At 39.6% G+C, this 15,871-nt stretch overlaps 1 protein-coding gene across 1 annotated transcript in view; it reads right to left on the bottom strand.

Annotated features, from left to right (window-relative positions):
- The window catches only part of LAMA3 (laminin subunit alpha 3), a 99,591-nt gene that overhangs the window by 75,637 nt on the left and 8,083 nt on the right, over positions 1–15,871 (bottom strand). The window contains exons 2-8 of the mRNA XM_058029938.1: positions 13,218–13,335; positions 12,478–12,596; positions 10,743–10,913; positions 9,593–9,690; positions 7,671–7,786; positions 4,720–4,838; positions 932–1,022 (exon numbers count right to left, since the gene is read on the bottom strand). Of these exons, the coding sequence (XP_057885921.1) occupies positions 932–1,022; positions 4,720–4,838; positions 7,671–7,786; positions 9,593–9,690; positions 10,743–10,913; positions 12,478–12,596; positions 13,218–13,335 (832 nt within the window). The remainder of the gene's footprint in view (positions 1–931; positions 1,023–4,719; positions 4,839–7,670; positions 7,787–9,592; positions 9,691–10,742; positions 10,914–12,477; positions 12,597–13,217; positions 13,336–15,871) is intronic.

The raw sequence follows: 15,871 nt of genomic DNA, 5'->3' as shown, positions 1-15,871 counted from the left end.
ACAGTAGTGCACAATGGCATTGTAACAACAAATCTGCCGATGTGAATGACTCATTATTTAAAGAGTTAACGTTTCCCAAGTACTTACATACCACCAATACATCCCTTAAAAGCAAAGCTCGTGTTATTTTCTTAGACCGTTTAGGAGTTTTTAATTTCAAAAGATGCATGTTGCTCCTCCACAGCAATTTTTCTGCAGCAACCACTCATCTCTCTCCATGGTCTAGGCTAAGCACAACTCTATTCACTTTCATTTACACACTACATGCAACACTATGACCACAGCTCTGCTGACTTCCCACTCCTTTCAATCCCCAAGCACAACTTAACTGTAGTTTCCTCCTGCCTGTCATATGGCTCCTTCAGCCTTTGTGTAATCAAACACCTTCCTTTTTACCTATACTCAATTCTTTTTCAAATGTTGTATTAGTAATTACCCAATTGCATCACTTATTAGTTGATGGGCTCAGCACTGCACAAGATCAGAGTAGTGATCCTTATGACCTTTAGAGCTATAGAATAACATTTCCAAGTGACCAAGGGTCAAAGGACAGCTCACATGTACATCGGAGGGCAAAGAGAAACAAGATCACGAGAACACGAGATGAGAATGGCTTCCCAGGGGTCCTGAGATCCTCCTCACTGTGGGGTGTGTAGCAGCATCCCATTTTTCCATGATCCTATCTCTTCCATACCCTTTTATGGCCTATTTTCTATCTTTCTGCTGTTCTCAATATGCTCATATGACACACAAGTTGAGAAGAATATAATTTAAAAGGCTTAAAGCAATACAGAAATTCATTTGTAGCTCTTCTCCAATACCTTTTGCCCACCCTTTCATTTCTTCTTCCACAAAGACACATCCTTTGCCTTGATTACAGCCCAAACCCCTGAAGCCACCAGGAGAAACAACTCCATAGAGAAGGACTCACGTATGCAACCATCAGGAGCCCACACTGGAACGCCGTAAGGACGATAGTAACCTTTTGCACACTTCTCACAGTTAATCCCAGCCGTATTATGCTGCACAAAATAAAACCAAAGGATAGTACAAGATAAAGAGAGGAACCTGGAAACAATAACATCCTTTACACTGTTTCTGTACACAGCTAAGAAGTGGAAAAAACTGAACACGACTGCAATAAAGAGTCAATCATGTGGTGTTCTTAAACCGCCTGTTCTCTACAGGTTCTGAATCATGGTAGGCTCACATAAAGCAGCTGTACTTTTTCTTTAAAGCACTTTAAGCACCTCATCCCATTAAAAAGAAAACCTTTGGGAAAACATCTCTTTATATCACAAAATATCTCTTTTTAGGTTACTTTCTTATTGCCATGTATATATTGTTCAAGAAACTGCAACACTAACTTTTTCTTATACTACATATTAATTTTCTGAATATTCCTGAAGATCAGCAATACCAGAAGAAACCAAAACCTGAACAGTGCAGCCAGTGAAAAATAGATTTTCCACTAGAAATGTGTTTGTCTCTATAAATACATGGTTTAGGCACACCAGAAAAAAGAAATCCTAAGCAATTTGAACTAGAGCAGTGATGGCAAGTACAAGTTGAGTAAATCAGGGTCATGAGGCACCCTGATGAGCTCACAGACACGAGCGCCAGCGAACCAGAGCAGGAAGCTCTGCCCTGGAGCAACCAAAGTTTTTCTCCCAGCTCCCACTCCCTGTTTAGTTCCTCCTTAGGGAGTGTTGCAACTCAGGGCTGAGCAGGCACACAGCATTTCCTGGCTGGACTGGTGAGCAGTTCATGAGCAGGGCACTCAGGACTCTGCATGTTCTTCACCTCTGCTCACTCCAGTGGCAAATCAGTGGCCCCAGCCCAGAGAGCTCAGGAAGATGCCAGAAGGACAATGCAGCAGGGTGCAAGTAATCCAGAAGTTGTTTTGAATGTATGAGAGACAAGCGAACAAGACAAATAGCAGAATTACAGTCCTGGGCTTCTGAAAAGCAGATTTGTCCTTGCTCAGAGAGCTGCTTGACAAGATCCTGTGTGAAAGTGTCCTGGATGGGAAAGGGAACCCATGAGTTGACTCTCATGGACAGCCACCTTAGAACCAGAAGAGTTTTTTCCAACATGCAAGCATGGCAGAAGGCCAGCACAGATAAACATAGAGTTCCTGAGTGATCTCAAACTCAAAAAGAAAGTGCAAGGAAGGTAGAAGCAGGGCAGGCTACTTGGTGGCAACACAAAGATATTGCCCAAATATATAATAGTAGAATTCAGAAAGCCAAAACTCAGCGGAGTTAAAACTAGCAAGGAAGGTGAAGTGCAAAAAGAAAGATTCCAAGAGTAGAGGAGCAGCAAAAGAAAAGCTAACGGGGATAGGGGCTCATTGCTCAGTGGCAAAGGAGATCCAGTTAACAAATTTAGAACACACAAAGGACAGGAAGGTGATGGGACATATCCAGCATAATTTACCCAGGCCAAATATCCCCAAATCAACCTCATGGACCTCTGTGATACAACAACAGATGCTGTGGGCAGACCCATGCAGATAGTGAGGGACTGAAGCACATGACATCCAAGAAGATGGTTGGGTTTCTTCAGCATTAAGAAGAGACAGGTGAATTTATTGCTACCTACAACTACCAGATCAGAGAATACAGAGATGGACCCAGACTCCTGTCAGAGGTGCACAGAAAAAGGATGAGAGGCAACAGGCATAGATTGGAACGAGGAAAATTTCAATTAGATGTTAGGGACAAAATAGGTCATGCAGGCAGTCAAACACTGAAACAGGCTGCCATGAGTAGCTGTGGCATTCCAATCTTTGGAAGTGTTCAAAGCTTGGAAGAACGAGTTCCTGAGCAACCTGATCTAATCAGACCTACTCTGAGTAGGATTGTGTGGTTTCCAGAGCTCCTGTCATCATACTCTAAAGAAACTGATTTTATCTTTTTGTGCAACACTTCATTTATATCACTTCTGCATTCAGGCATCCATTCCTAAAACTTTGCTTTCCCCTGACACAAACAGAAAAAGTAAACTAAATTTCATGCCTTTTGTCAATGAAAATTAAAGGAAAAATAAAGAAAGCTATAATTGGATTTAAACTCATTTACTCCAACTTCATTTCTACAAAATTAATTACAAACAATTCATATCAGTCACATAGCTAGGATTTGTAGATTTAGACTAATTTTGCTATTTTCTATATTTGAAGTAGTATTAAAAGAAATGTTCTTTCATGAACAAAGAGCTGATAGAAAGGACCAACATGGTAAATCTTACTAGACTGTATGAACAAAGTTCTGCACAGAAATGTCAATAGGAAGACAAAGAACATTTCTTCTACTCATGCTGGTAAAAATAATGCTACTCTCTTCTGACTGCCTTTTGGACAATATCTGATTATATTGTGGGAAGAATATGGAAAATATAATCTATACTGGATATTTGCCTTTTTTGTTGCTTGAATACAGCTATATTTTAAAATGCACAACATGGTAATACATGAATCACAACGCATAGATTTCACAGGAAACAGAACTGATTATAATTTTCCTGCAATGCAAAATTCTGGTCAGCTGCTTGTCATACATCAGATGACTTGACAACAAAAGGAAGACAGATTTCCAAGTAAGTTTCCAAGATTTATTTAACCCCCAAGATCACTGAACCAATGAATGACTCAGGTTGTAAGGGACCTCAGGAGGTCAAGTAGTTCACTCAGTCCCACAGAGATAAGACCAAGATTAGATCTTTATCAGTCTTATTTGATCTTTCCTCATAGTCATTACCAGAGCAGAACAAAGTCAGAACGAAAGAAATTCTTGTTCTTTCCAAGAATGTGTTATCTATTTATGACAGACACGGTGTAAAGGCTCCGATTCCAAATTTACAATTTTTGATTCAATCCAATGGAGCCTCTGAGACAGTTATGGAGCTCACCCACTCAGTTTGCAGGGGAAACTGACGGAATGAACTTGGTTGGTGTCAAAGCAGAAGGTGCCTGATGGCCATTTTCCCCTGCCTAAGGCATCTGTCCTCAGTACAAAAGACAGAACCAACTCTTCTCATGTTACCACAGCACAAGCTCAAAAGCCAACTATCACAAGCTGCAGTTGGGGAAATTCCTGCTGAACAGGAGTGTGATTAAGTGCTGGAGTGTGTGTAAAGTGTACCCTCAGAAATTTGCAGACTTCAACTGCATGTTTCCCAGTGCAACTGGATATCATTTTGCATTCAGCCTTGGTTTGCGTGGAGCACTATCCAAAAGGACTCCAGAGGGCTCTTCCACGCTTCTGTGCTTTCCCAATATCTGTAACTTTCCATCTTGGTATAGTATAGATCCTCCTTTATTTCTGCTGATGAGAGAGTCCTCTGTGTTTTGCTGAAGTAAGGAACCAGCTGGCTTGAGCTGGCATTTTATTTGGTTAATTTCACTTCCTTCTGTTAAGGAGGGAAATGGTAGACTTTGTAACAAAAGGAAAGGAAATTTTTATAGCTGACCAAATTGTTTGCTTTGATTGTGTGGTTTTATTTTGATGCCACAGGATAGAGCATAAATACAATTTTTATGTGTCTTTCACACATTACCAAGCAATGTTGAACAAGGTAGATTATTTTCATGCACCTTTTTCCACACTTGGAGTACAAGTAGAAACACCATCAGGCAAATGGGCCTATCTGGACTGGTCAGACCCAAAACTACTGGTGTGAACATTTTTTTTAAACTGATCAAAATGACTTTTTTACCTGGCAGTTAATGCAGACTCCTCCACCTTCATAACGCCCATGGATGTTTAAGCTTGCTCGATGCCGATCAACGTCAGCATCATAGTAGCAATCAGTGGCATGACCATGGCAATTGCAGGCTGAAAAAGTAATGTTCCAAGTCAGCTTTCTTTGTAATGCTGGAATTTAGCAATCCCCAGCACTTACCTCCAGTAGAGGTGTAAAAGTAGATTAGATTTTTTTTAAATACACTGAGGCATGCTGGATTTTCATACCAGAAACATAGTACAATAATGTGGACATGAAGAAAACGTGCAGCTAGTCTTACCAGAGAAGGCAACAGTTGTACCATCTCAAAACTATATAGTTATGCATAAATGCAGAACTAGGAAGCTCCAGAAGAATGACCACAGCAGTTTTTTTTAAATTATCAAAAACATACTCAAATGTTTATTTTGGCATGTCTCAAAAACACATCTGGACTGATGCTATGTGCACTAAACCTTTATTTAAAATTAACAATTATAGATAAGATACATTCAAATAAAAATACCTACACCAAAGAACTCTCATATTCAGCTGTAGCTACAGATGTATCTGCAAACTTGGCTATAATTCTGTGTAGAAACCAACTGTAACAACAAACAGAATAAATCAAAGGGCCATAAATTCATTCAATGTCCTCATTTTCTGATTTGATCTTCCTTCTTGGCTAGAGAGGCAAATGGGAATATTTTTGAAAGAATGCAGGTAGCAAAAACAGGCTTCCCTAAGCATCTGGGTGCTAACTGATCTTTTAATTAGAGGAACTTACTTTCCCAGGAAATTCCTGAAGTTATGACTTGATAAAGCTATTACTTCATGTTCAGGGAAACCCTCCCTTCATTGGGACCAGGGGACACAATACCCTGGAAGACAATGGGTTACAGAAGCTAAAGGCTCTGCCCCTTCTTCAGGATGAGGGAAGCGTATGGGAGGCAATCCTTCCAAACTCTATTCCAAGTTCCTGGCACAACTGGGAGCATAACTCAGGGACAACAGATTTTCTGTGTCTTACTACATAATCATACAGACAAGAGAAGAGAAACTGGATCATTCTCTGCATTCTCTCTATGTCTTTTTATCGGAAGAGTTGTGGATTAGGAAGACTTTTCCTAGAAATTACCAACCACACAGCTGAGGAGGTGCCATCAGGCTCCCTTATGGTCTGCTGACAAGAACTGGACAGGGTTCAAGACTGGCTTCCCTAGCCAGAAAGTAACACCCTATGAATATCTTAGGGTTTTCTTACTCATAAAATTCTTCAAGAAAATAAAATATTACACAAATGAGATGCTGGCTCAAGATATTAAGTCAGAAAAGGAAAAAAAAAGGAGAATATTATATATGTAGGTATAATTACAATGTAAATAAAACCACCCTTGCCTCTAGGGTCAAACCACCTGTGAGCTACAGCTCAGCTATGTCTTCCAACAGCAATGGGAAATTTATAGTAGCAGCAGTTTCACTTGTAGGGGAACAGAAACCCCTTCTATCTCATCAAGCACCTTTTCACCACTTTGGGCCATTTGCTGATCCATACATACTGGAAAACTCCCAGCAAAATATTGGGCTGATCCCTACAAGCTCCACCAACCTCTTTCAATCAGTTTCTCTCAAGGAACTTCAGGTTTCTGGAAAGTTGAATAAGGTTGTTTTAATTCCTTCACTACTGGCTGCCAGCTAAAGAGGCCTGCACCTGGCAAATGCTCTCAACAAATCACCTCAAACTGCTAGGAGCAATCCATACTAAAAAGGATTTTTTTTAGATAGTTAGAAATGAAGTGGTTTTGGCTCAGAATCTTGTAGGTGATCTTCTATACACTCATTCTTCAAAAACCATGACGTTATTTATGCTCTTTGTCTCTTTTCTGGCAAAAAAACTTTTCCTTTTAAAGAGGGGGACTTGAATGAGGTTTCAAATATTGTTCAAAAACTGTGTCCCAACATGCCTACCTCCTATCAAACATTTTAATCACACAAAACCTCCTTCCCCCCTCCCAAGTCTTCATACTGCAGTTTTAATTAAACAAGTCATCTCTTTATTCCTCAGAGTAATTATATAGGTATATCTCTGGCTTTCAAATAAGGTTCTCCTGTTAAAGAGTTTGTACCCACTGGCTATGCTACTCTCAGGAAAAGCAGAGGAGAAAAATAGATCAGGCCAGACACAGAGGAAATGGTTGTGCATAGAGACTGCAATGCTCTGCATCACCCCATCTGGCTTCTACCCAGGGGATGCAAACGCCCAGGTGTGACAGTACAAACCCATCACCAAAAGAGAGTTCGTGCTGTCACTTTATTTAAGAATGAAACACGGAGAGTGGGAGAAAGGCAAATAAATGGGTTTCTCCAGCTTGATGATTCAGTCTGTAGGGGTAACGTCCTCCAAACACAAGGATGGGAAGAGGTACAAGTGTGGAATCACCAGGATTCCCCACCACAAACACCTTTGTGCCACTGGCAAACAGCCAGAGAGGGGCAGCTCTCAGCCTGGGAAGGGAGGGCAGCTCAAGCACTCATAACCAGTGTCAGCCTTGTGCAACCTCTCTGCAATCCAAACACCAAGAGGCCAGGTGATGGAAAGGAACATTTTGGAGCTGAACAAGGTGCCTACAGTCTCTGTCTGAGGACAGACTGTGGGTGTCCAAGCAGAGCAGTTATGACTGGGTAGAAATGTTGACTCATTGCTCTATAAAAAGTCTTCTGCTTTTCTCATGTCATATTCTCACACAAATTATTACTCCCACTGTTTAATAAGAAAGAAGACCATAAATAATATTCACCGCAGTTTTGATTCTTTATTCCTGCATGGGAAGCATTTTCCCTATACAGAAAAAAAGGGGGTTATGTTCCATGATCATGTGTGCTACAGCTAATTCCCATCCTCTTGTCACTACCTCTTTTAACCCACCATCTTTTTGGCTACTCACGTTCACATATGTTTGTGCTCCCAGCTGTTGCAGGTTGCCACTGTTTCTGATTATACCCAGGGCAGCAGCGATCACAAGTTTCCCCACAAGTGTTATGCTGACATTCACACTGAAACCTACGGAAATAAAAGCCTCTTAATGAAGCTGGGCTTAAAATTTCTCTCTTCAGTTTTTAAATAGAAAATAACTGGTTCTTTCTTCATTTTACTGCAGTCTAAGACTTACATATAGTATGAAAAAGACAGGACGTCATAAACCTCACATGTAGAGAAGTCAATCAGTAGAATAGAACATTTTGGAACTTTCCTAAAATCCTTCAAGATTGATCAATCATGTGATTATGCATTTATTAGAACACATTACTTACAGAAAATGTTTATAATTGGTTTCCATAGACTAGATTATGAAACTATTGTAGATTATTAAATCAAGCTGATACACAGTAGTTTAGAATGTATCTTGTTTTAACTTCGTTCCAAGGCTCAAGCTGGTTGGCCTACAGTAATCAAAATATTTATCACCTTTAAATGCATGCCTTCATAATTTTTCCATTATGCTTTGTTTACAATAATATTATCAGTGTTTTTCATAAACCAAGATCATAACTTGATCCGGTTATGTTTAAGACAGTGCACACTATTCACCAACAAAACGTAAGAAGGTTTTTGATTTATTTAGCTGAATAGCCTACTTAATGGACAGGGTCTAATTATGAGCTAGGTCTTACCATCCTGCATAGTAACTGAATACCAGGAGGAACAAAGGCCTTGGGACTCAGGAGGCTTTTTACAACATTCTTCCTTATGTATGAAGTCTAATAACACAAGGGCAATAGAACTTTACAGTATAATCATCCTATTCACATAGACGTCTCAACTTATTTACTTATTTTTCTGAAGCACAGACACATGGAATGGAGGCACACATCTCCCCTCCCCTTACTCTTCATTAAAACATAACTGAAAATATTACATCATCCTGATAAAAGTTTGTTTTAATGTCAGTAAGGATAAAAGCAAGAGCTGGTTTAAAGCAGGTTTTAAAAATATGTTTGAGACAGGCTGATTATTCATAGTTACTTCCCTGCAGCAGGCAAGCCAAGAAGCACGACCTAACTCCTTGTGAAATCAACATACAGGTCACAAACTTGACAGGGAAAGGGAATACTCCATTCATTCTGTTTTTATAGCAATGATCTAAAGCCATGAGATCTTGCATAAGCTCAGTTACAGTGCTCAATATCTCCACAAAGTTGGCTGATTTTGTGTTGTTATCATAAAACTTCCATATCTTCTTGGTGATTTCTCATGGGCACCTCCTCACAGCACTGACATCTTCTTCCTTACAGCCCAGCCAACAAACTCCAGCTCCCTTCTCAACCAGCTAAACCCCTCTTTTATAGCACTCATCCTAACTGGACACAGCTGTGGCCTTTTAAGGGCAGGCCTGTTCCTCCTCTTTGGTAATTAGTACAGCTGCAGCTCCTCAGGGGTGAGATTACCTTCTGCATTATTTCTACTCTCTTACATTCTATCCTCCCCCAGTTTTGTTCCTGAGTTAGACTCCTAATTCCTCATGCAAGAAGGTGCTATCAACTCATGTCTGATGATATCATCTTCAGAAGGTGATGTTCAGCTTAAAGAACTACAGGTTTCTAAGAAATTATTCAATCTGCCAAACTTGTATTTCAATTAAAATTAAAAACCTGACCTAAAAAAAACCCTAAAGATTTTCTATTATTATTTTTCACATACAATCAGTCTTGACATGTTTTCTTGCCAATCATTAGCAGGTTCTATTTTTTTTTAAATGTAAAGAAAAAAAATCCCTGTAAAACTACATAATTCTATAATAAGAAAAGGTCATTTAAAAGCACTCATGTATTGTTTTTCTCAGATAAATATCAGGCTCCATTTACTTACTGGTATTGGTTTTCACCACTCTTTGGATTACAGACTTCAGCATGGCCATGGCAAACACACCGACCACCAATACTGATGTCCTTTATGCTGTAGTAATACTGTGGAACAAGCACAAGAAGTATGTACAGATCTTTCCTCACTTGTATTGTGTCAGAAATATCAACATCAGGTTTGCTAGATTTGGAAGGTCTCTACAACAAAAATTTTTACTCTCCTTTGGGAATTTAATAAAACACTTGAGATTTCATTCATCTATCCTACAACCCATAGACTTCTGAGTAACACCAGAAGTTCCTCACAGTAAAGCTGTGCTGCTTGCCAAGTAAACTGCATTCTGCATTTACCCCTGCCTGTGAGCAATGTCTTACAATTTACTTAAGGCAGCAAGGACATTTAATGGGAGTGCTGTTAAATAATAGGAATAGCCTTATTTTTTTCAGTGCAGACATTTGTGTGGTGCCTCACCCCAGGGTTTCCTCCAATTGTTACCAAATCTTCATTTTAAATGAAAAGGTTAAAAATAGAAATACAATATGAAGTCTGAAATCTCTGTGAGTATATGAACTTCTGTGTGGTGTTCCCTGTATTTCCTTATATTTACCCACTGAATGGGAGTGGAACTCTGGCCTTCAAGCTCTTGGATAGCCCAAAATGCACTGAAAACACCTAGGGATCTCAAAAGATTTGTGGAAAGAGAGCAACTTCCAAGTACAGGCTTTGATTTCTGCTCCTTCATGAACTCATGTACTGTTTTCTGAAAACCTTTTCTGAATAAATATCAGAAAATAGTGCCAAATAAAGTTGAAGATATTTAGTTCTTCTGTTCTACGTAAGATAGTTTAGCGTAATTTTGCTTTGGCTCTTTATAGCTCCCATGATGCACTCAGCTTCCTTGCATAGTAGAAGGAAGGGAATGAAAATGGTCTGTTACAAAATCATTAATCATTACTGCCCCTCCATAAATCCACGCTGGCCCAGTTACTTTCTTGTCTCAAACAAACCTGGAGAAAAATATGGGGATTTCAAAGTGGGTCAATGCAAATCTCATTGTCAGGATGCAGAAAACTTGAAGCACTCAGACCATTTTTTGGTCTCTAGTACGCTGGGTATGAAGGTTGGGTATTTACACCTCAGTGACAACAGCACTTACTCTGCGAGTTACAGTGGGGTCCCGCTGAGCTTTGGATATCAAGTGTCCAAGCAGAGTATTAGTTCTGAGAAAGCGGAGGCGGATGTTTGTTGCCTTTGTGAATTCTTGAAGGCCAGGGGAATAAGTGAAGTTTTTTGCTCCTGGGCGGCCATTTACCAAAGATACTACAATCTAAAACAGAAATAAGCACACTCTTGTTAAAATACATCAACTCCAAGTGCCAAGAGCAGCATAAAGCAGCAGCAACAAAAGAGTCCAAAAACTTATTATTGTTTCTGAACATATTTGCAGTAACAATTAGGAATTTCATACTGAAGTCAGGATATTGGGAAAAATAGTGTTGTTGGCATTGGAGCCTCCTGTATTCTTATTATCCATATAACAAATAATAAAAAAAAAAAAACAAAAAAAACAAGTACCTCTATCTGTTTTGGAAACAGCAGGTATAGCATGCAAAAAGTACATTTTTAATAGGAAAAAACAATAGGAATAGTTGCAAGTAGTTGTTTGAACACTTGACAGTGTCAATGGAAGTTTACTCTGATTAAAAACATCAGATTTTGGCTCTTTCCCAAAGCACATTTATTTTTGGGTCAAGGCATAAACATTCCTGGAAAATATTATTGTTAGCAGGTCCAGTGCCTGTGAGCGTATTAATGGTCTTCTGGAAGAAAGTACACAGTGTTGCTTTAGAAAATCCCCTCACATGAAAGCAGGTTTCTCTGACTTCCAAAACAAGGGATCCAATAATTTTTATTTTTTAAAGAAACAGCTGCCAGCAGCTCAGCAATCATGAATCTGTATTGAATGAACAACCTAGTTTGTAAGTACAGGGCTCAGTAAAAGACTTGCATTTATTTATAACCATCCAGATAACAAATGTCTATTTTCGAATGGCTCCTGTATTCTGAAGCATGTAACAGGGGTATGATGATTGTTCCAATTGCAGCACAATTCCTTCAAGAAAAATCATTGAGCATGTAATAGGGATTGGCACCAGCAGTGCTCTTCTGTGGAAATTATTTTTTACAATATCTGATTAGGAAAATTTTACAGATACTTAAACAAATAAATTCTATTTTACTATGAAACCCTAGATCCATCTGCTCAAAACTCTTAATAACTGTTGAGGAGCTCAGATCTGGAGTCTAACAACATCAGGCATAAGAGCAGAATGCCAGGAGGAGCCATCAGCACATCCAGGAGTTTAACATTCATCCAAGTAATACAAGAATACAAGTCGCAGTTCTGCCAGCAAGGAAAAATGGCTAAAATCAAAGAAATGTTTTCCAAATACTTTTATTATAAAAATGTAGTTTTCATATATCATATAAATATATATATAAACATTTTTTTACAGCTACTATTTCTTGAATGATAAATATCTGTTTCAACAGCCTTCACTAACATGAGCAATTCTGTACCAAGTATTGCCATGCTTATTGGAAGAACTCAGAAAATGCAGTCAACACCTTCAAATGCACATGGCTATAGTGAGGTACATAAATGATGATAAATATCAAATACAAGGTTTCCCTGAGCAGCTCCTACCCCCATAGGGAGTGGTGAAAATTAGGAGGAGTCAGGTCATGCTCCCAAAATCTCACTGAGGTTTAGGTTATGGACTTCCTGATAGAGATTCAAGCAGTCATAACTAAAAAATTACTTCCAACAAACTTCTGAAACCAGTGATGTTTGCTTCCAGCATCACACATGCTTTCCTGAAAGCACCTACCTCTCCATTTTCAAGAGGCAGAATGCGGGAGTACTCGGTGGTGCACAGGACATCACTGTCCCTCCTCACAGGAAGATTTGCCTCCTTTCCAAAGCGCTCCAAGCAATCTGCTCTCGAGTCTAGTCAAGCAAGAATAAAATTAATTTTATATAAAATAGGCCCTATTGTTCTAATTTAAAATAGCAGACAGGTACCCCCTGTGCTCTCAGGTAAATTCTCCCAATAATAGAGTAATAATGGTGATTGTGTCACACAGCAGAGTAACAGACAGTCCTCAAAACAATAATCTCTCTTCCTAAGCAATTCAGTGGTGCCTGACAAGACATGGCACAGTATTTCTCATATCATCACCAGAAAAAAAAAATCTATATAGCTACTACTTAACAAATACTGCATTTGTATTTCACTTTGATTTTTGCAAGAAACTCCAGGGTCCCAAGGGATGAAAGACACCGAAGTTCTGACATTCCCAAAAAACAAGAGAAACAAAACAAATCAGAAACTTCTAAAAAAGTGAAAAATATTCATGTGCTGAGTTGCACTTTCAAAATACCATACCCATACACTCCTACCACTAATTTATTGTGGCTAAATAAGAAAAGATAGACATATTTAACATTCACTGTCTTCTCTGCAGGTGAAATCTTCAGCAAGCCCCATGGTTTGATTTTGCTGCTACTGAGGAAATTATTAAAGAAATCTGTCCCCAAAAGACCAGTGACACAAGGATTGATACTTACAAGCAAAATATTGCCAGGGAGTGTAAGTTTTTCCGAAGTCCACCGATCTTTCCAAGACCCAGAGATCTGGACGAGGAGAATTTGCAAACTTGATAAGGATATAGGCAACATGGAAGAGCTGGTGACAGAATATACATAGATCTTGTCAGGAGCTTTTTTTTAACTCTATAAAAGTACAGCAATAATAAAGCTAATGCAAATAAACACTTTTTCTGTAGTGCACAGGGAGAAGGTTATTCTCTGCAGTTTCATTCTCACTAAAATCAGAGGCCAGATTCTCAGCTGGCTACTTCACCCGGCAATGTGCTCAAGAACATTAAGACATGTGCAAGAGGACTGTGTCAAATGCCATCTCTGACATTTCAGAACAGGCCTGTTGTGCAGCTCACTGATTGCTTGGGTGTGTTAAGGATACAGTACTCAACCTGGAAAAGTTGTTTCACTCAACTAAGCTGCTTTTGCAGCACCCTGGGATATTTGTGATGCATTCCGAGCACGTAATTGTGCTTGTAGCTAAAGCATATCAAAATCATGGAAGAGAAAATGCAGATACCCTTTACATTGGGATTCCTTTGGTTGATAATAATCCCAGCCACCCACTCCCTCATGTTAAGATTATTTCCAGATGAATTTGCTCCTTGACAGACCTTCCAAGCCATGGAATCAAGCCACCCCAGAGTTTGTGGGGATCAAATAACACAGGAGAGATTTTCTAAGTGGTAGCTCATTCAGTGTCTGAAACAGTTCAAAGAGCTCCACCAGCTCAAGGTTCCCAAGGCCAAGAGTTTCATCTGGCTTCCTTAAGAGCTCATTGTGTATCACACAGAGGGCTCCCAAACACTAGAGAAGAAGTGGGTCTTACAAGACAGGAAGTCTTACAGTAAGCATCTTGAGATAGTCCACAGTCTATCTAAAAACCAGGACATCAATAAAAGTTACCTTTACAGAAAAAGCTAAACACAGATTGATTCTAAGGGTAATTTAAAAATTAAACTATGACATGGATGGAGCTGTCAATAAAAGTGAACCAATACTGAAGTACACTCAATATTAAAGTGAAGCTGCACTGGGATTTCCCCCTCAACAACCTCAACTGAGAACCATCTGCTGGCAGGAGATTCTCACTTTGATGGGGGAGACTGCAGTCAGCAGTTTGTCAAGTAACTGCTCCCAGAGCCCCCACATCAAATACACCCAAGCAGTTTATCTTTGCTCATACCTCATAAATGTCATAACCCTGAAGCTAAGACTTTACAAAGTTTATTAGACTCCAAACCACAAGTGCATACAAGCTCTCAACCATGAACTAGGAACAGCATCTTTTGGCATGCCTGGCCCATTCAGCTGTCAGGCAGGAACAATTCAATAGCTGTCACACCAACTGGGACCACCAAGAGGCAGAGGCAAATGGCAAATAATGCAGTGCAACAGACACCTGGAAATACTTGTCCCTAACCAGCTCTGCACATGACAATCCCATGGCTACATGCAGCCTCCATCCCCACACACCTATTTCAGACATCAGCTTCTGAATACCTGTATACTGTATTCACAGTAGAAAGTAAAACTTCGAGGAGAAATAGGAGGAATTCAGGCACTTCATGGAGCATCTTCTCATGATAATAACTCACATCTCAGAAGAAAAAAAGTGAATTTTTTTTTGTTGTGCATTCATTTATGTAGTATTTACAACTACTTTCCAGGGCAAGCCCCTTTTATACACACACACCAAGGCATCACTGCAGCAGGTATTGCCCCTTGCAACCCACTTCAGAAACTTTTGCTTTGCTGAATGATGCTAACTTAGAGAGAACCAGGAGGAAAATAACTCAACTTTTCTGTCAGTGCTGAAATTTAACCTGCTACTTAACACAGTCTGAAAAGCACCAGCTTTACCTCCAGAGATATTAAATTAGCAAAGAGACATTATCTCCATAGGAGAAATTACTTACTAGACAACAACACTGAGCAGAGTAAGTGGCAGCCATTCAGTTGACAGAGCCATGGCAAAACCTAGACCTATGACTGCACAGGTGGAGCAATGCCCTCAAAATGCTGATGGAAAGCCTGATTTTAGCCATTGTGAGAAATAGGTGAATACTCTGGGGACGGTGGCAAGATTTGCTCTTACTGAGTTTCTGATACCCTTGGAGTAACTTCAGCCACTCCACTGTTAAGTTTCAGAGTAGATGTATCAGCCACACAGACATTACATGTCATCTGGTACAGCCACCCAGTGCAAAGATTGGTATTATTCTAGGAAAGCATAATAGTTCTGAAACTCCTAAAAAAAATGTGCTTCATGTTCTCACTTTTGGTCAGCTGAATCTCTCAAGGGGTCTGTTCAAACCAGGTTTTCACTGGCAGGCAACATTAATACATTGTCTTTCTTCCCCTATGTCTTAAGATTCTTGGGAGTCCCATTTGACATGCACGTTAGCAAGTGCTGATAACACTCTGTGTGTTCACTGATACAGATTTAACCAACACAAGTGGTTTAGAAAGCTCAAGAGGAAATAAAGGAAGCATATAGACAAGGTCCTGCCTTTTCCAGGGCTCCACAGCTTGTAGTCACATTGTGGAGCATTTACAATAGGGACCTAATACCTACTCTTCAAAAACGTGTATTGTATCAGGAGCTCTGCAAGTCAGCC

Source organism: Melospiza georgiana, chromosome 1, assembly GCF_028018845.1.
Source record: "Melospiza georgiana isolate bMelGeo1 chromosome 1, bMelGeo1.pri, whole genome shotgun sequence".
Lineage (NCBI taxonomy): Eukaryota > Metazoa > Chordata > Aves > Passeriformes > Passerellidae > Melospiza > Melospiza georgiana.
This window is presented reverse-complemented; position numbering and strand designations above follow the sequence as displayed.